This window comes from Carassius carassius, chromosome 2 (genome assembly GCF_963082965.1).
Source record: "Carassius carassius chromosome 2, fCarCar2.1, whole genome shotgun sequence".
NCBI lineage: Eukaryota > Metazoa > Chordata > Actinopteri > Cypriniformes > Cyprinidae > Carassius > Carassius carassius.
Genome location: NC_081756.1, coordinates 23,401,818 through 23,416,850, shown reverse-complemented (window position 1 = coordinate 23,416,850; position 15,033 = coordinate 23,401,818). Strand labels below are relative to the sequence as shown.

General features: G+C 39.6%; 1 protein-coding gene across 4 annotated transcripts in view; it reads left to right on the top strand.

Annotated features, from left to right (window-relative positions):
- Positions 1-15,033, top strand: part of LOC132106705 (adenylate cyclase type 2-like) — a 47,917-nt gene that overhangs the window by 27,781 nt on the left and 5,103 nt on the right. For 3 of the 4 annotated variants that reach the window (XM_059512641.1, XM_059512652.1, XM_059512668.1), the window contains 21 exons: positions 394-576; positions 666-815; positions 1,955-2,112; positions 2,843-2,954; positions 3,596-3,723; positions 3,846-4,004; positions 4,113-4,245; positions 4,341-4,529; positions 5,409-5,449; positions 5,562-5,621; positions 6,139-6,219; positions 6,352-6,421; positions 6,554-6,651; positions 6,787-6,871; positions 7,271-7,408; positions 7,536-7,619; positions 7,863-8,041; positions 8,416-8,527; positions 8,626-8,784; positions 13,645-13,791; positions 14,403-14,507. In XM_059512641.1, the coding sequence (XP_059368624.1) occupies positions 394-576; positions 666-815; positions 1,955-2,112; positions 2,843-2,954; positions 3,596-3,723; positions 3,846-4,004; positions 4,113-4,245; positions 4,341-4,529; positions 5,409-5,449; positions 5,562-5,621; positions 6,139-6,219; positions 6,352-6,421; positions 6,554-6,651; positions 6,787-6,871; positions 7,271-7,408; positions 7,536-7,619; positions 7,863-8,041; positions 8,416-8,527; positions 8,626-8,784; positions 13,645-13,791; positions 14,403-14,507 (2,571 nt within the window). The remainder of the gene's footprint in view (positions 1-393; positions 577-665; positions 816-1,954; positions 2,113-2,842; positions 2,955-3,595; positions 3,724-3,845; positions 4,005-4,112; positions 4,246-4,340; positions 4,530-5,408; positions 5,450-5,561; positions 5,622-6,138; positions 6,220-6,351; positions 6,422-6,553; positions 6,652-6,786; positions 6,872-7,270; positions 7,409-7,535; positions 7,620-7,862; positions 8,042-8,415; positions 8,528-8,625; positions 8,785-13,644; positions 13,792-14,402; positions 14,508-15,033) is intronic. The other variant, XM_059512661.1, reaches the window with a different exon arrangement.

The window sequence follows — 15,033 nt, the reverse complement described above, 5'->3', positions numbered from 1 at the left end:
GATGTTTTGTTTTGGCAGAATATCTAAGGTGTGAACTGTAAATGCACAGCCCTTTTCTGGAAAAGTGGGCGGGGAGCAGCATCTCATTTGCATTTAAAGATACATGCATTAAAACAGTGTTTCTGCTTCCAATTAAAATTGACATTTTCAAAATGATATTATAAAAGATATGTGGGCTATTTGAAGCTGAAACTTCACAGACACATTCTGGGGACATATGAGAATTATATTACTTGTTGCAAAAAGGGGCATAATAGGTGCCCTTTAAAAAAGGAGCATTCTTATGTGTTCTCTGTCATGCATTGAAACATTCAATATTGGCAGTAACTGGTAATTGATACTGGTCAGTCTTAATAAATGTTAATGTTGCACCCTTCATCTTATTCTCTCCAGGTGCCCTTCTTTCTCTTCATCATCATTATAGTCTACACAATGCTGCCATTCCAGATGAGCTATGCTGTAGCCCTGAGTATCATCTCCTCTCTTTCTCACATCATTGTTCTTTCGGTCACAGTGGTTAAGTTACACCTCAAAACTCAAAAAAATCCTGTTCCTGATTGGTTGAAAGAAAAGCAGGTTTACAGCTTCAGCAAACCTATATGAAAAGATGCTGAAAAGGATGTAACATCTCAATGTTAAAAGTCAGTTTCCCTCTCTCTCTTTAGTTGCTGTCAAATGCTATGGTGTTTCTTTGTGGAAATGTGGTTGGTGCATTTCATAAAGTTCTGATGGAGAAAGCTCTGAGGCAGACATTTCAGGATACTCTTCGCTGCCTTCGCATTCGCATGATACTGGAGACTGAGAAGAGACAGCAGGTGCTCATACAGCTTCACTCCAGCAAATCACAGACACAGCCAAAGCAAACATATAGGAGAAACAAATGCAAATAATGCTCTGTGTAAATATACATGCTTATGTCTGTAATGCAAGAGTATCAAATTTTATAGAATTTTTGTGACTTCAAATTTGTTATTGTACAAACATGGGTTTTTTAAAGTATCCTCCATTTGAGAGTGTACACGAACACAGTTGGTCACAGACAGCACATACAGAACTAGACTAGAACAGACTAGAAATAGATACAGTAGCACTAGAAAGTTCGTTCAGTGTCTGCGCTATTTCTCTCCAGAAGTCATGACTGATTTCTTTATACTTATTTAAAATAGAGTGGTTCGTTAACGTATAGTTGTTGTCATGTTGGTTTTTCTGTCTCATGTTTCTTTTTCAACTGTGAAACAATGTCCAGGGCCAGTGTTGTCACCTTTTGGATGAACTAATTATTGCAAAAATATTAAAAGCGCATAAGTGAGCTGAACATACAGGATTCACGTGGTTATAAAAATCGCTACTCATGTAAAATATGCACTATGCACTAATTAAAATTTGCACCATGCATATTGTACGATTACCGTTAAATTAGACATTGAAAAGTGAATCAAGGAGGTTTCTACTGAAATAGGCTTAACTACTTGTATCCTTTTTAAGCTTGTTTTTGTTTCTTGGTTTGTTATGAGTGTTGTCAAGGAAGTGACATCTTGTAAGGAAAACAGTGAGAAGCAGTTTAATGACTGGCTGTTAACCTCCCTGACGGCATATGTTCAGAATAATAAATCTCAGAAACAATGGTGAATCCTTAAAACAAACATTTATACACACGGGACAATAGTATCCTTACAAGACACAGTGAAATGACCTTCTTCTGAATGAAACCGTATGATCTGTTTCCCATTACCCTCTCTTACTCCAGATCCCCAGATCTCTGTTGACACTTAAGATGTTACAGTCAAACAACACTTGAAACTGATAAAGAATAGGACACCCAAGATTAGACAAAAATTGTATTTAATTTAAAGAAAAGAATATGTTTAATTTCCAAGACAGACTTTAACAGCAAACTGGATGTATGATTTCACGGGTATTATCTTAATGTGTGTATGTGTTCAATGTGCTGTAGGAAAACCTCTTACAGTCAGTGCTTCCTGTGTACATATCCATGAAGATGAAGTTGGCCATAATGGAGCGCTGTAAGTGTAAAGATAAAGAGGAACAGCAGCGTATGGTTTGTGACAACAACTTCCACAGTCTTTACGTGAAGAGACATGAGAACGTCAGGTAACACATTATGTGCTCACACACACATATACACCCTCATTCATATCTAGTTGTTTGTGTGTTGTTCCACGTTTCCATGCTCTAATTTGGCCCTTCCTCATTAATCAGGTCATGACAGGGAATTAATGGTCAGTCTGTTAGCCCTGATTCTCAGAGTGCTCATCATGAGGCCACTCATTTGATTAGTTTCCCATCAACCCCAAGAGTGAATATGGGGGATGGGGCGCATCTATTATTATTCTTTGTCCCATGCCCACAATGCTTGGTTCTCAGGCAGCTGTTTATATTTAGATAGACGGCTTGTTTGTCTCTCATTACAGATGCTCAGATAGAACACAGATTCACTCACCTGTGTATGTGAGCAAACAATAGAGGTAGCTGGTCACCTGCCGAAATTCATGGGGTCTGCTCTCTTTTTGAACTGGTTCATTAGGAGTGTGATGACATGGATTGTGTGTATGTGTGTGTGTTTGGTCCTGTAGTCCGCAGTGAGAACAGCTTGGTCTTCAAGGTTAATTTCCATGAGCCGTGTTTATGAAGTTTTTATACTTTTCTGGGCGTTCAGGCAGCTGACACTGAGCTGCTTCTGTTCTCCTCATTAAAAAATACTCAGCACAATCATATCAACTTCTAAATGCCTCCTCTTCAAACTAGCAAGCATGTTTTTCCCCTTTGTTTCAGTTCCAGAATTACAGTTCCAGAGTGTCTCTTTTTGTCTGCTTTCTGCTAGCATCCTGTATGCTGATATAGTGGGTTTCACCCGTCTGGCCAGTGACTGTTCTCCTAAGGAGCTTGTGATCATGCTGAATGAACTTTTTGGGAAATTTGACCAGATTGCAAAAGTAAGTATAACTATATAGGACTAAATGTTTATAATACAATATAATTATGCTCTTATGCACAAAAAATACTGTAAAAAAAAAAGTAATAGTGACAAATAATATTACAATTTAAAAGAACTTATTTCCATTAATATGTTTTAAAATATGATTTATTCATATGATGGCAAAGCTGAATTTTCAACAGCCATTATTCCAGTCTTCAGTGTCACATGACCCTTCAGAAATAATATGCCGTATGGTGCTCAAGAAACATTTTATTATCAATGATGAAAACAGTTGTGCTGCTCAATGTGCTGCTTATGTTTGTGGAAACATGAGCATCTAAAAATAAGAGCATTTATTTCAAATAGAATTCTTTTGTAAAGTTATAATGGTCTTCACTCTAACTTTGGATCAGTTCAGTGTATCCTTGCTGAATAAAGCTATTTTAAACTGACCCCGAACTTTTTCAATGGCACTGGATGTAATTTAATTATTATTATGTTATTAAATGTATTAAATCCAATCTTATTATCAGTCAGTTTGGCTCCTAAACAAAAAAACCATTGATGATTTAGTAAATTAGATACTTGTGCTCTGAATTTAACATATTAGATGTCCCTGAAGATGACTAGTATCTGCTTGTGTGTGTTCCCCTGTAGGAGAATGAGTGTATGCGGATAAAAATTCTTGGTGACTGTTATTACTGTGTGTCTGGCCTCCCTGTTTCCCTGCCAAATCATGCCAAAAACTGTGTTAAAATGGGCCTGGACATGTGTGAAGCCATCATGTAAGTCTGTAATCATTATTAGCACAGCATTTCTCCTTATTGTGTTTTTCCTAGCACTGGCCAATGTTCCTTGTGTGTGTATGTGGCAGATAACTGAATATTTTTCTAATCATCATTTGCAGGCAGGTGCGTGAGGCGACAGGTGTGGATATAAACATGCGTGTAGGTGTGCACTCAGGAAATGTCCTCTGTGGTGTGATTGGCTTACAGAAATGGCAGTTTGATGTGTGGTCACATGATGTCACCTTAGCCAATCATATGGAGTCAGGTGGATTACCAGGGTATGAACAATAAAATCGCTTATCAAACAAGAACTTTTTAAGCTGCATACAGTATCATTAATGTCATGTCTTCTCCATAAGATGCTACATTTGTGTTTCCTCCATTAGCCGCGTTCACATCACAGAGGCAACTCTGAAGCACTTGAACAAAGCCTATGAGGTGGAGGAGGGGAATGGTCATCTGAGAGACTCCTACCTTAAAGAGCTTAACGTCAAGACATTCCTGGTCATAGACCCGAGGGTAGGAACTTTAAAACATATATTAGTAGTGTGTGCCTTTCACATATATGTAAGTGTGTGTGAATCTCAACATGTTGATGTGGTGTTCATGTTTAGTCAAAAGACTCATCACTGATGGCTCCCAGTGTCACTAAGCCTCGTGTGAGTGATGGTTTGAAGATGCGAGCATCTGTGCGTATGACACGCTTCCTGGAGTCATGGGGGGCTGTTAAACCTTTTGCCCATCTGCAGAGCCGAGAGGAATTCAGCACAGATGCTATGGTCAATGGGAAGGGTCGCTGCAAGGTCAGAAACACATGTTAAAGGAGTGAATGCTCAACAATGAGAATTGACCTCATGACAGACAAATGACAGACAGCCCAAATAATAGCCAATCAAATCACTGTGCTGATAAGCCTCGATGATGCCATCTATTTTGACCGTCAAACTGTGTGTGATAATGCTCCTTTTAGGCAAATTACCAACATTAAAAAGTAAAACGGGTTGCATACAGTGAAAAAATGCAAGATCTCGTTAAAAATTAAACGGTGAAGTTTTAAAATGAGAAAAATTGTTGAACAAAATGACAGTTGATATATTTTGTAAAGGGATTTTCTTTCGTTTTATAGTTATTTTGCCCATTTATTACTAATTACATGCCGCCAACATATGTTTGCATCAGCAGAAAGAATACCATTATATTCAACCATTATATTGTTTCATCATAACAACCTTTGTGTGCTTTTGTTTTTTTTGCATTTGAAGTACCGTAATTTATTCATCAGGTCTTTGACAGACATACAGTAGATAGAGTACCAATGCTTCTAAAGTGGTGACAGTGTTTAAATAATGCTGTCATAGGGTTAATATCTTCATTATTATATTTACTCGAAGTTATGATGTTCCAAACCTGTGTGCTGTTATTTTTGTTGAACATAAAAGGAGAATCTTTTCCATACTTCATTTTTTTTTTTTTGCAAGTCTCATCAAACCATAAATGACTTTTGTGTGATGGATTGAACAGTGCAAAATGCCAGTTTTAATTTATAAAAAAAATTATCAAATGGAGCCAGAACACATAATTATTTGGACTACTCAAGGTGTTTTTTGGTCAAAAATTAATATTTGTATGCAGATCATGTGTTGATGATGAAAGCAACTCTCTAAGTTTGTCTCTCTCTTTAGGACATCCCTCTTAGATCAGTACATAACAAAATTGCAGAGAGGTGAGTTGTGTTTGTGTCATCTGTGTGTCTGTTTTGTGTGTGTCTATTGCCCGGTCTTGCTGAATGAAGCAGCGATGTTGAAGTTATCTTTCTCACTGTTGCTCTCTGACAGCTTTGATGAGTCTCTTGAGGAGTCCTTCTCTTTACCTGTCCCTCCCTTGAGCACATATAAGTGAGTGGAGCCAGCTCTATGGGGCCTGTAGTATCAACACTAACAATGCAAACGCTCAGTGAGCCACTGCTAACTAGTCATACGGTTAGCAAGACCATAGCTGCACTCCCGCAGTACACCTGTGGTGTGTTTCCAGATTATAGTGCACTTTGGGCTTAGAAAAGTGTGTGTGTTTTCTGCTTGCAAAGAGAGAGAGAAAGGAAACATAATTTTCTTTCCTGAGCTGTGTTGAGGCATATTGCAAGGGGACACTTGCAATCTTCACAGACTTCACACATATTCACCTGAGCTTCCCCTGAACTGTCTGCAGTCAAATATAACTCAATAACAGCATGACAACAGCTATGAACATTTTTCCTGTCCAACAGTGCTCATGCACATATAGACGTGCATTGTGTGTGTGTGTGTGTGTGTGTGTGTGTGTGTGTGTGTGTGTGTGTGTGTGTGTGTGTGTGTGTTACTTCATGGTTGCAAAGTGTGTTACTGTCTCTATGATCTGTGTATGCTGTTTTTGTAGGAATAAATCACAGAAGACTAAATTTGATGAAGATCTTTACGACAAGATGACCACCACCATCAATGATTTGAGCTCCAGCAAGTTAGTCTTGAACAAGCACATAAAATCTTTTTGGACTGAATTAAGTCCAGTCTGGTTAAAGTTGTACAGTTAGTATATGCATGAAAACGAGTGAAGAGGGTTTTGTGTGTGTGTGTGTGTGTGTGTGTGCAGGCAGTGGATGAAGTCTGAAGAAAACTCTGGCCTCACACTGTGGTTTACTAAAAGAGATCTGGAAAAGCAGGTAGCTATTTCACTATGGGCTTAACTTAAATGTCCTAAAACTTCATTTCGGTTTCATAGACTGTGTATTTTTTGAAAATAACAAATAACACAAATAAATAAGTATTAAAATATCTGTGTGTGGTTCTCTCAGTACAGGACTATAGAGATGCCAAGCTTTAAATACTACATTGGTTGTGCCACTGTCATCTTTTTATGCATCTTCATCATCCAAATGCTTGTTACAAATCAGTAAGTGTCATGAATACAAGCTAAACAACACAGACTCAATTTAACACTTTGGTGCTGAACGTGTCTTCATATGTTACAACCATTTGCCCTGACAGAGTATGACTCTTTCTTTGTCTCTCTCTCTCTCTCTCTAAGGCGTAAAAAGCTGGGGCTGGCATTTGCGGTGTTGGCGTGTGTTCTGCTTTTGATTCTGTGCATCTGTTTTGCAAGTCATATACAGGTTAGACTGCCACTGCCTTCCTTTGCCTTAGCACAGACATGCACTTGGTCTGATGGGTTCTGAGTTATGTTTGTGTGTCTAGCACAGTAAAGGTCTACCCCATGGTTTTAAAAATGCTGCAGCATGGAGATTGTCATATGCTGTGTCCACTTATGTGTGAATGTGAAATAACTAAAAACAGACTGACATTTTGCTACAGTGTAACAAACATAAACATAAACACACCATGACACGTGAGTCGCCCATGCATACAGTGTTCCTCCCAGTCTCCTCTCTGCCCCATATAAATACACCGTAGCATCTTCCAACACATTCTGACTTCCGTTACTTCCATCAAATCCAGTTCTGTCTTTTTTAAACAGCTGTTTTTTTTCCTTTTTTTCCCTTTTTATTTCTCAGAGGATGTTTCCGGAGAAGTTAAAGTCATGTACGTGGCTCTCGGCGCTTTCAGAAACAGTGGTTAAGAAACCTTTTCTGCGCCTCCCATTGGCAACCGTGGCCACTGCAGTCATAGTCATCATCGCCATGTTCAACTTTGTAATGCTTTTTTAATAATTAGACAGTATTGTTGGTGTATGTTTGTTTTTTTGTTTGTTTTTTTAAGCACTACAAAAGTAGGTCCACTTCTAAACATTGTTGCTCATCTAACTTTTTCACTCCACAGTATTTTAAAACCTCAGGGAATTTATGTGAAAATAACAGCACCGTTCCTGATCCATCTTTTGAAACTGACCTTCGATATTTGCCTGTGAGTAGCAAGCACACACACACACACACACACACACACTATTACTCGGATAGCTACATGGAGACATTCTCTAAACTTCTGTTGATTTTAGATGTAGCTTATCATGAATACTCTAAATCCAGATTGTAACCCTAACAAATAATTTGCATTATTATTATTATTATTTTTGTATAATTTTTGTGAATGAGGATGTTACTGTACAAATATTTGTTTGTTTGTTTTTGTATGATTTTGTCTTTCCAGTACTCAGTATATAATTGTATATTGGCATTGATCGCCTGTGGCGTGTTTTTGAGGGTGAGTTTGGAGCTGAAAATGGCCTTCCTCCTCATCGTCTCTAGCATTTCCTACATCATCATCTTCTACTCTCAGGAAAATCTCTTCATTAGCTACGGCTACCTGCTCCGCTCCAACCACAGCTGGTACACTCTAACAAACACACATGCATTTAAATGTCAAATCATTTTTTATTAAATTGTAGATGCTTATATCCCCCATTTTCCCTTCCCCTCCATTTATATTAGCTTTCGCATCTTTTCACACTCAAAGTTAATAACACTGTTAACATTGCTAAATAACACTGATGGCGATCTTCAGCACATTTTAAAAAAAAAATTCATACAGGACTTTTAAAACAATTGATTAATAGTGTTTTATTTTACATTTATTTAGATAAAATAAACTTTTAATACTGGCAATTTGTCAGTCCTAACATGGCAATAATTATCAGTATTGGCCAGTATTTTACCATTGGAGCATCTCTAGTATAATCATGTCCAGTGTTTGTCTTTTGTAGTGAGGAGAGCGGATCGATGCGGTTCAAAGATGGACTTATGAAGGACCCACAACTCATGAGCTGCATCTACATCACACTCTTCCTCTTTACCATGCTGCTCATATCCCGCCAGGTACACAACTCATACCACACACAACTCAAACACGCCATACTGGCAGGGCAGAGAGTTACGCCCATCCTTGCTCTGTCCTCTCTCGCTCTTCCTCTCAGAATGAGTACTGCTGTCGTCAGGACTTCCTGTTGAAGAACAAGAACATGGCCGATAGGGAAGAAGTTGAGCTGTGCGAAAACCTGAACCGTCTTCTTTTGGAGAATGTTCTCCCTGCGCACGTGGCCGCTCTCTTCGTGGGCGAGAACCAAAAGAATGAGGTGGGGCTGCTGTCCACTATCTCTTTACTAAACAGGAAATACAAGGTAGGAACCGGCTTCGAATGGGTGGGATGAGCCTGTATATCACCCCCTCATGTCTCACATACAAAACCAGACATATACCAGTGATTCCCAATCAGGGGTTCCGAAGCCGGTTCCAAAGGGCACTTGGAAAGATTTTGACTTAGCTTTGTTGAATATTTAAAACAGAAAAAAAATGTTAATTCAATTCAAAATTACTAATGTTGAATAATTGAATGGTTTTGCAGATCTTTTTAAGGAAACAAAATAATGTGTGAAAGATGAATGTTTGTAAGAGCCTTATAGATTGGGCTGTGGCAGAACTTAAGATAAAAAAGGTTGGGAAACACTTCCATATACCACACAAGATAATATCATGCGATACTCCACCATACCATTCCAATATCATACTCTAAGATCATTTACATTTAATCATTTAGCAGACGCTTTTATCCAAAGTGACTTACAAATGAGAACAATAGAAGCAGTCAGGTCAACAAGAGAACAACAACAGTATACAAGTGCCATGACAAGTCTCAGTTAGTCTAGTACAGAATGCATAGCCAGGTTTTTTTATTTATTTATTTATTTTTTTTAATAAATGAAAAGAAGGAAAAGTGCTAGTATTAGTTGGTTAAGTGCTGGTGAAAAAAATGAGTCTTTAGATGTTTCTTGAAAATGAGTAAAGACTCATACGAATTGAGATTGGAAGGTCATTCCACCAGCCGGGCACAGTCCAGGAAAAGGTCCATTGGGTGGCTTGCTATGACAGGAAGGGTCTTAATCTTCCTAATGTTGTATAAGGCAAATCTGCAGGACCGGGTCGTTGTACTAATGTGGTCTGTGAAGCTTAACTGATGATCCATCACAACTCCTAGGTTTCTGGCTGTCCTCGAAGGAGTAATGGTTGACGAATCCAGCTGTATAGAGAAGTTGTGATGAAGCAATGGGTTAGCTGGAATCACCAGGAGTTCTGTCTTCGTAAGGTTAAGCTGAAGGTGATGGTCATTCATCCAGCTAGAAATGTCACTCAGACAGGCTGAAATGTGTGCAGCTACCGTCGGGTCATCTGGTTGGAATGAGAAGTAGAGTTGGATGTCATCAGCGTAGCAGTGATAAGAAAAGCCATGCTTCTGAATGACAGATCCTAATGACATCATGTAGATGGAGAAGAGAAGTGGTCCAAGTACTGAGCCTTCAGGAACCCCAGTAGCAAGGTGTTGTGACTTAGAAACATCACCCCTCCAAGACACACTGAAGGATCTGTCAGAGAGGTAGGACTTAACCCACAGGAGTGCGGTTCCAGAGATGCCCATCTTTCTGAGGGTGGACAGGAGAATCTGGTGATTAACCGTGTCAAAAGCAGCAGACAGGTCCAGTAAGATGAGTACTGACAATTTTGAAGCTGCTCTTGCTAGTCGCAGGGCTTCAGTAACCGAGAGCAGGGCAGTCTCAGTTGAGTGGCCACTTTTGAAGCCAGATTGGTTGCAGTCCAGGAGGTTGTTCTGTACAAGGAACATAGAAAGCTGGTTGAACACAGCTCGCTCAAGTGTCTTTGCAATGAATGGAAGAAGGGATACTGGTCTGTAGTTTTCAAGAAGCGCTGGATTTAGAGATGGTTTCTTGAGCAGTGGGCTTACCCAAGCCTGCTTGAATACTGAGGGAAATGTTCCAGAGTGAAGAGAGGAGTTGATAACGTGAGTAAGCGAAGGTATGACTGAAGAAGAGATCGCTTGAAGGAGGTGAGTGGGGATCGGATCAAGTAGACAAGTAGTAGGATGATTGGACAGGAGAAGTTTGGAAACGTCCATCTTAGGGATGGGCATTTTCCACAAATATCACATTCGAATATTTGAGCTCACAAAAAACGAATATTCGAATATTAGTTTATTTAAATTAAGTTTAATGAGTCAGACGTTATTTTTCAGCAACATTTGTTTTCGTCATTTTGAACAAGCTTACACACAATAAGCTTGAACATTACACATCGTGTTTTGTAGCTGAAAACCTTTAACAATGCGTGCAAACAAACAAAAGTACAGATTAAAAGCAAAAAAAAAAAGTGAACAAAGAAAAAACGTAAAGCAGCCTGCAGCAATTAGGCTATTGTACAGAATGTAGCGTACACTTAACTCTTAAACTGTCAGCAAATCTTTTTTGCTTTTTTTTCTATTGTTTCAAATGTTCTTGTTAAGAAACACGGGCATGTAAACATGATCGGGGGAAAGTCGGCTCCTTAGTCTGTTAAGAATAAGGCCGACCGCGGAGAAAACACGCTCTGACGACACAGACGTTGGCGGGACTCACAAATAACGGTGTACTGAGCGAATAAGTTTTGTGAAGCGCTTCGTGTTTTGGTTTCACCACTGAATGGGATCCTCATCTGGAGGAATACATGGCTCCAGCAAGAACTGTTCCCACTCGTCTCGGCTGGACTCTCTGTAATCATCGCTGGAGAACTGGCTCAGCCTTTTCCGACGAGTGGGCATTGCATCTTCTTCATCGTAGCGGCTGCATCCGCACCACTCGCATCAAGGAAAATGTTCTGATAATGTTCAAAGTTTTTTTTTTTCTTACTTCTCTCATGTTTTCATCGAGAAACCTGAGATGTTTGTGCCGAGGGTCTAGGGCAGACGCGAGTAGAGGAGTTTTCACTGCATTCTCTAAGTTAGCGGTGTTTATTCGTTGCTTGAGAGATGCCGCAACAATAATGTTCTTGAATTCGGTCACTTTCTGTGATTCTCCACGGCATATTTGAAGTAGAAGACCGCAGTTCTTAGGGGGCGTTCACATATCGCGTCTTTTGCGCGCTCAAGTTCGTTATTTCCAATGTAGGCGCGCGGTATGCGCGCTCATAATGGAAGCGACGCGGTCGCGATGCGCACGCGATGCGACGCGGTCCCGTTTTTTCCAGGCGCGTCCGCACTGCATCGAGTTAAAAACATCTCAACTTTCAGAATGCCGCAAGCACACCGCAGGTCATGTGACAAGAACTAAACATTCAGCTTCATCCTTTCCCGTAACAACATTGAAAGCTCAGCCAAGATGAAGGAACTGCTGATCATAGCTGTATATGGATTGCCATTTTGAAATAAATTTAGTAGCAGAGCTACTGAAAGCGATTTTTTTTGTGCTGCAAATCCATTTATCCTTTGCTGAAATTTCCGCGTCTTCATGGAGAGAGCGCGTCATTGTTGCTTAGCCTCAGGAGAGCTTCTGCCCGAGCGCTTTGGAAAGAAGGAGAAAGCGGCGCGCATAGCCTTTTCCACGCGTTATTAGGCGCGATATGTGAATGGCCCCTTATTCATTCATTAATTATTTTTTGCTTGCATACACCTTCAAATATGCCGTGGAGAATCACAAGAAAGTGACCAAATTAGGTTTTATTGTGAACTTTTTTTTTTTGCGAAATTCGAATATCATTTTTATTTATCGAATAATTAGAGCAGAACGAATATTCGAATTTTCGACTATCCGTGCACACCCCTAGTCCATCTCTGAGAGTGGGGAGAAGGAGGAGAAAGAGTGTGCGTCGGTCATTGTGAAGTTGTCCTCAGTCTGCGGTGTGGAGAATTGGTCACTGATGGTTCTTGTCTTATTTGTGAAGAAAACTGCAAAGTTGTCCGCTGTAAGAGTCGATGAAGGAGGTGGTGGAGGAAGATTAAAAAGAGAAGAGAAAGTCTTGAAGAGTGTCCGAGCGTCACAACAGCTGTTAATTTTGTTGTGGTAGTAGGATGTTTTAGCCGTGAAGACATTTGCAGAGAAGGAAGAGAGGAGAAACTGTTACACACAGAGGTCGGTAGAGTTTCTTGATTTCTGCCATTTCCTCTCTGCAGCCCTGAGTTTAGAGCGATGTTCACGGAGAACCTCGGACAGCCAGTGGGAAGATGGGGCAGTGCGTGCTGGTCTAGACAACAGTGGGCAAAAGTTGTCCAAGCAAGATGTTAAAGTGGAGCAAAGAGTGTCCGTAGCGCTGTTCGTGTCCAGAGCTGAAAACTGAGAGAGTGCAGAAAGCGAGGATGAAACCACAGAAGATAGGCTAGATGGAGAGAGTGAGTTAGAGTGAGATTACAATGTGCACTATACAGAGCATTCCACTCTGTATCTTATAGTAACCTCTCAATCATTTTCTACCACAGTCTATCCTATACCATACCATAATTAAGAACTTAGGTCTGAAAATAGACCTGAAATAATTATTGTGACTTATGAGTATTTTTATTTACAATGGTTTCTTGTCTTTATGACAAGAACTGTTAGCGTATTATTGCAGCATTCTAAAAGTGTAATGGTTTTGTCTTATTTCCTTTTTCTCACTGTCCAGAAATAATTTTATGTTAATTTAACACACTTCTGGTCCCTTTTGGTCTGTAAGATTTTTTTTTCAATGTTTTTGGAAGAAGTCTTCAGTGTCACAGAATCCTTCAGAAATCATTCTTATATGCAGATTTGGTGCCCAATTCAAATCGTTGAATAGAACGTTCAAAAGAACATCTTTCTTTTTTTTTCTTTTGGACCATTTTAAGTCTTCACTGTCACCTTTGATCAATTTAATGTCCTTCCTGAATAAATCTATTTCTCATTACATTTAGGCATGTGCCTCTCTGATTTTTGAGTGCATTTAGAGAAAATGTTCTTTCTGTTACTCAAAACACCCAACATCATATGTCATGAACCAATCATGCCTCATACCTTTGCATGTATATTTACATTAGTCTGTGAATGTCCTGTCATAAAACATATTTTGTTGTTGTTTTTTGTCTGTTGTACCATGTGAATGATTGCGAGACAGAAGAATTGAGCTCTTGCTGCATGTGTGTTTCTGATCCTCTTCTTCAGGACCTGTACTATAAGTCATATGACTGTGTATGCGTGATGTTTGCCTCAGTGCCAGACTTCAAAGAGTTCTACACTGAGTGTGACATAAATAAAGAAGGACTGGAGTGTTTGAGGCTCCTCAATGAGATCATCGCCGACTTTGATGAGGTCAGAGTGATGTCATGTCTCAAAGCATATGCATTTGTGCTGCTTTTCTCTGATTTCCTTATTCCACTCTTCCACTCTTCTCCTGTCATTCCCTGAATGAATGAATGAATGAATGAATGGATGGATCAATCATTGAATATGAATAGTGCTCTGCCAACATCCAAAATGCTTTCAGTTCTAAGGACTTCACCTCAGCTATCACTTTGGTAATTTGATGAAACGAGGCAGCCGTTGTGTAAATGGACAGTCATATCACTTCAACTGCTTACTTATGTGAGCTGCATTTGGATTGAGGAATCTGCAAGGAAAGGGCCAGGACTTGTTGGTGATCACCATCACAACAAAGCCCTGTGTTGACTGACCACACAAGTGTTTAGGCCAACAGTTCTGGCAGCAATTTGCTTCACCCAGAGGGATCTAAATACAGGCTTCACATATTGATAGTGCTGAGTTTCACTGTGGTATGGCTGCTGTTCCTCTATTTCTTTCCGTTCTTATTATCCTCTCATTCTCTCTCTGTCATTTAATGTGAGATAATATCATGGCATGGATTTCTGCTGCTCTGAAACACTGATATCCACTTGGCCCTTCCCTCCTCTCTTTACCTGCAGTTGCTGTCTAAGCCCAAGTTCAGTGGTGTGGAGAAGATTAAAACCATCGGCAGCACGTACATGTCTGCTGCGGGACTGAGTGGACCTCCAGAACAGAGCAGCCAGGTACTGCACTACCCCATACCCCTACACAAACATCTAGAGCAAAGGGAATTCAAAGACATAAGACTCAATAAATGCATTCTTAAAGTCTTTACCTCTCGGATGTCTTGTGTATATTATATTTAAGAAAAAAGTGTAGGAGGATGCTCTCTCATGCTAATTGTAGGTTTAGAAACCATTTCATTTTGTGTTAAAGGGGTCATATGATACTATTTTAGTATCATTATTTTCTGTATTTGGTGTAATCATTATTTTGTGTATTTGGTGTAACAGAATATGTTGACATGTTTTAATGTTCAAAAAACACATTATTTTTCAAATACTCATACTCTCCTAGGTTCACAAAACTGTTGTCCATTAAATGTGTTGCACAAATTCGAACATTTACATTGTGCTGTTCTGTTGTGAATAAATCTTAACCAATCATTCCTCATTGCATCTACTGCCGAAGAGCAAATAAAGTGCTTTTGCTTTTGCACAGAAACACGCTGTGTCTCCCTGACATGGCTGCATCAACACTACTGCCTTC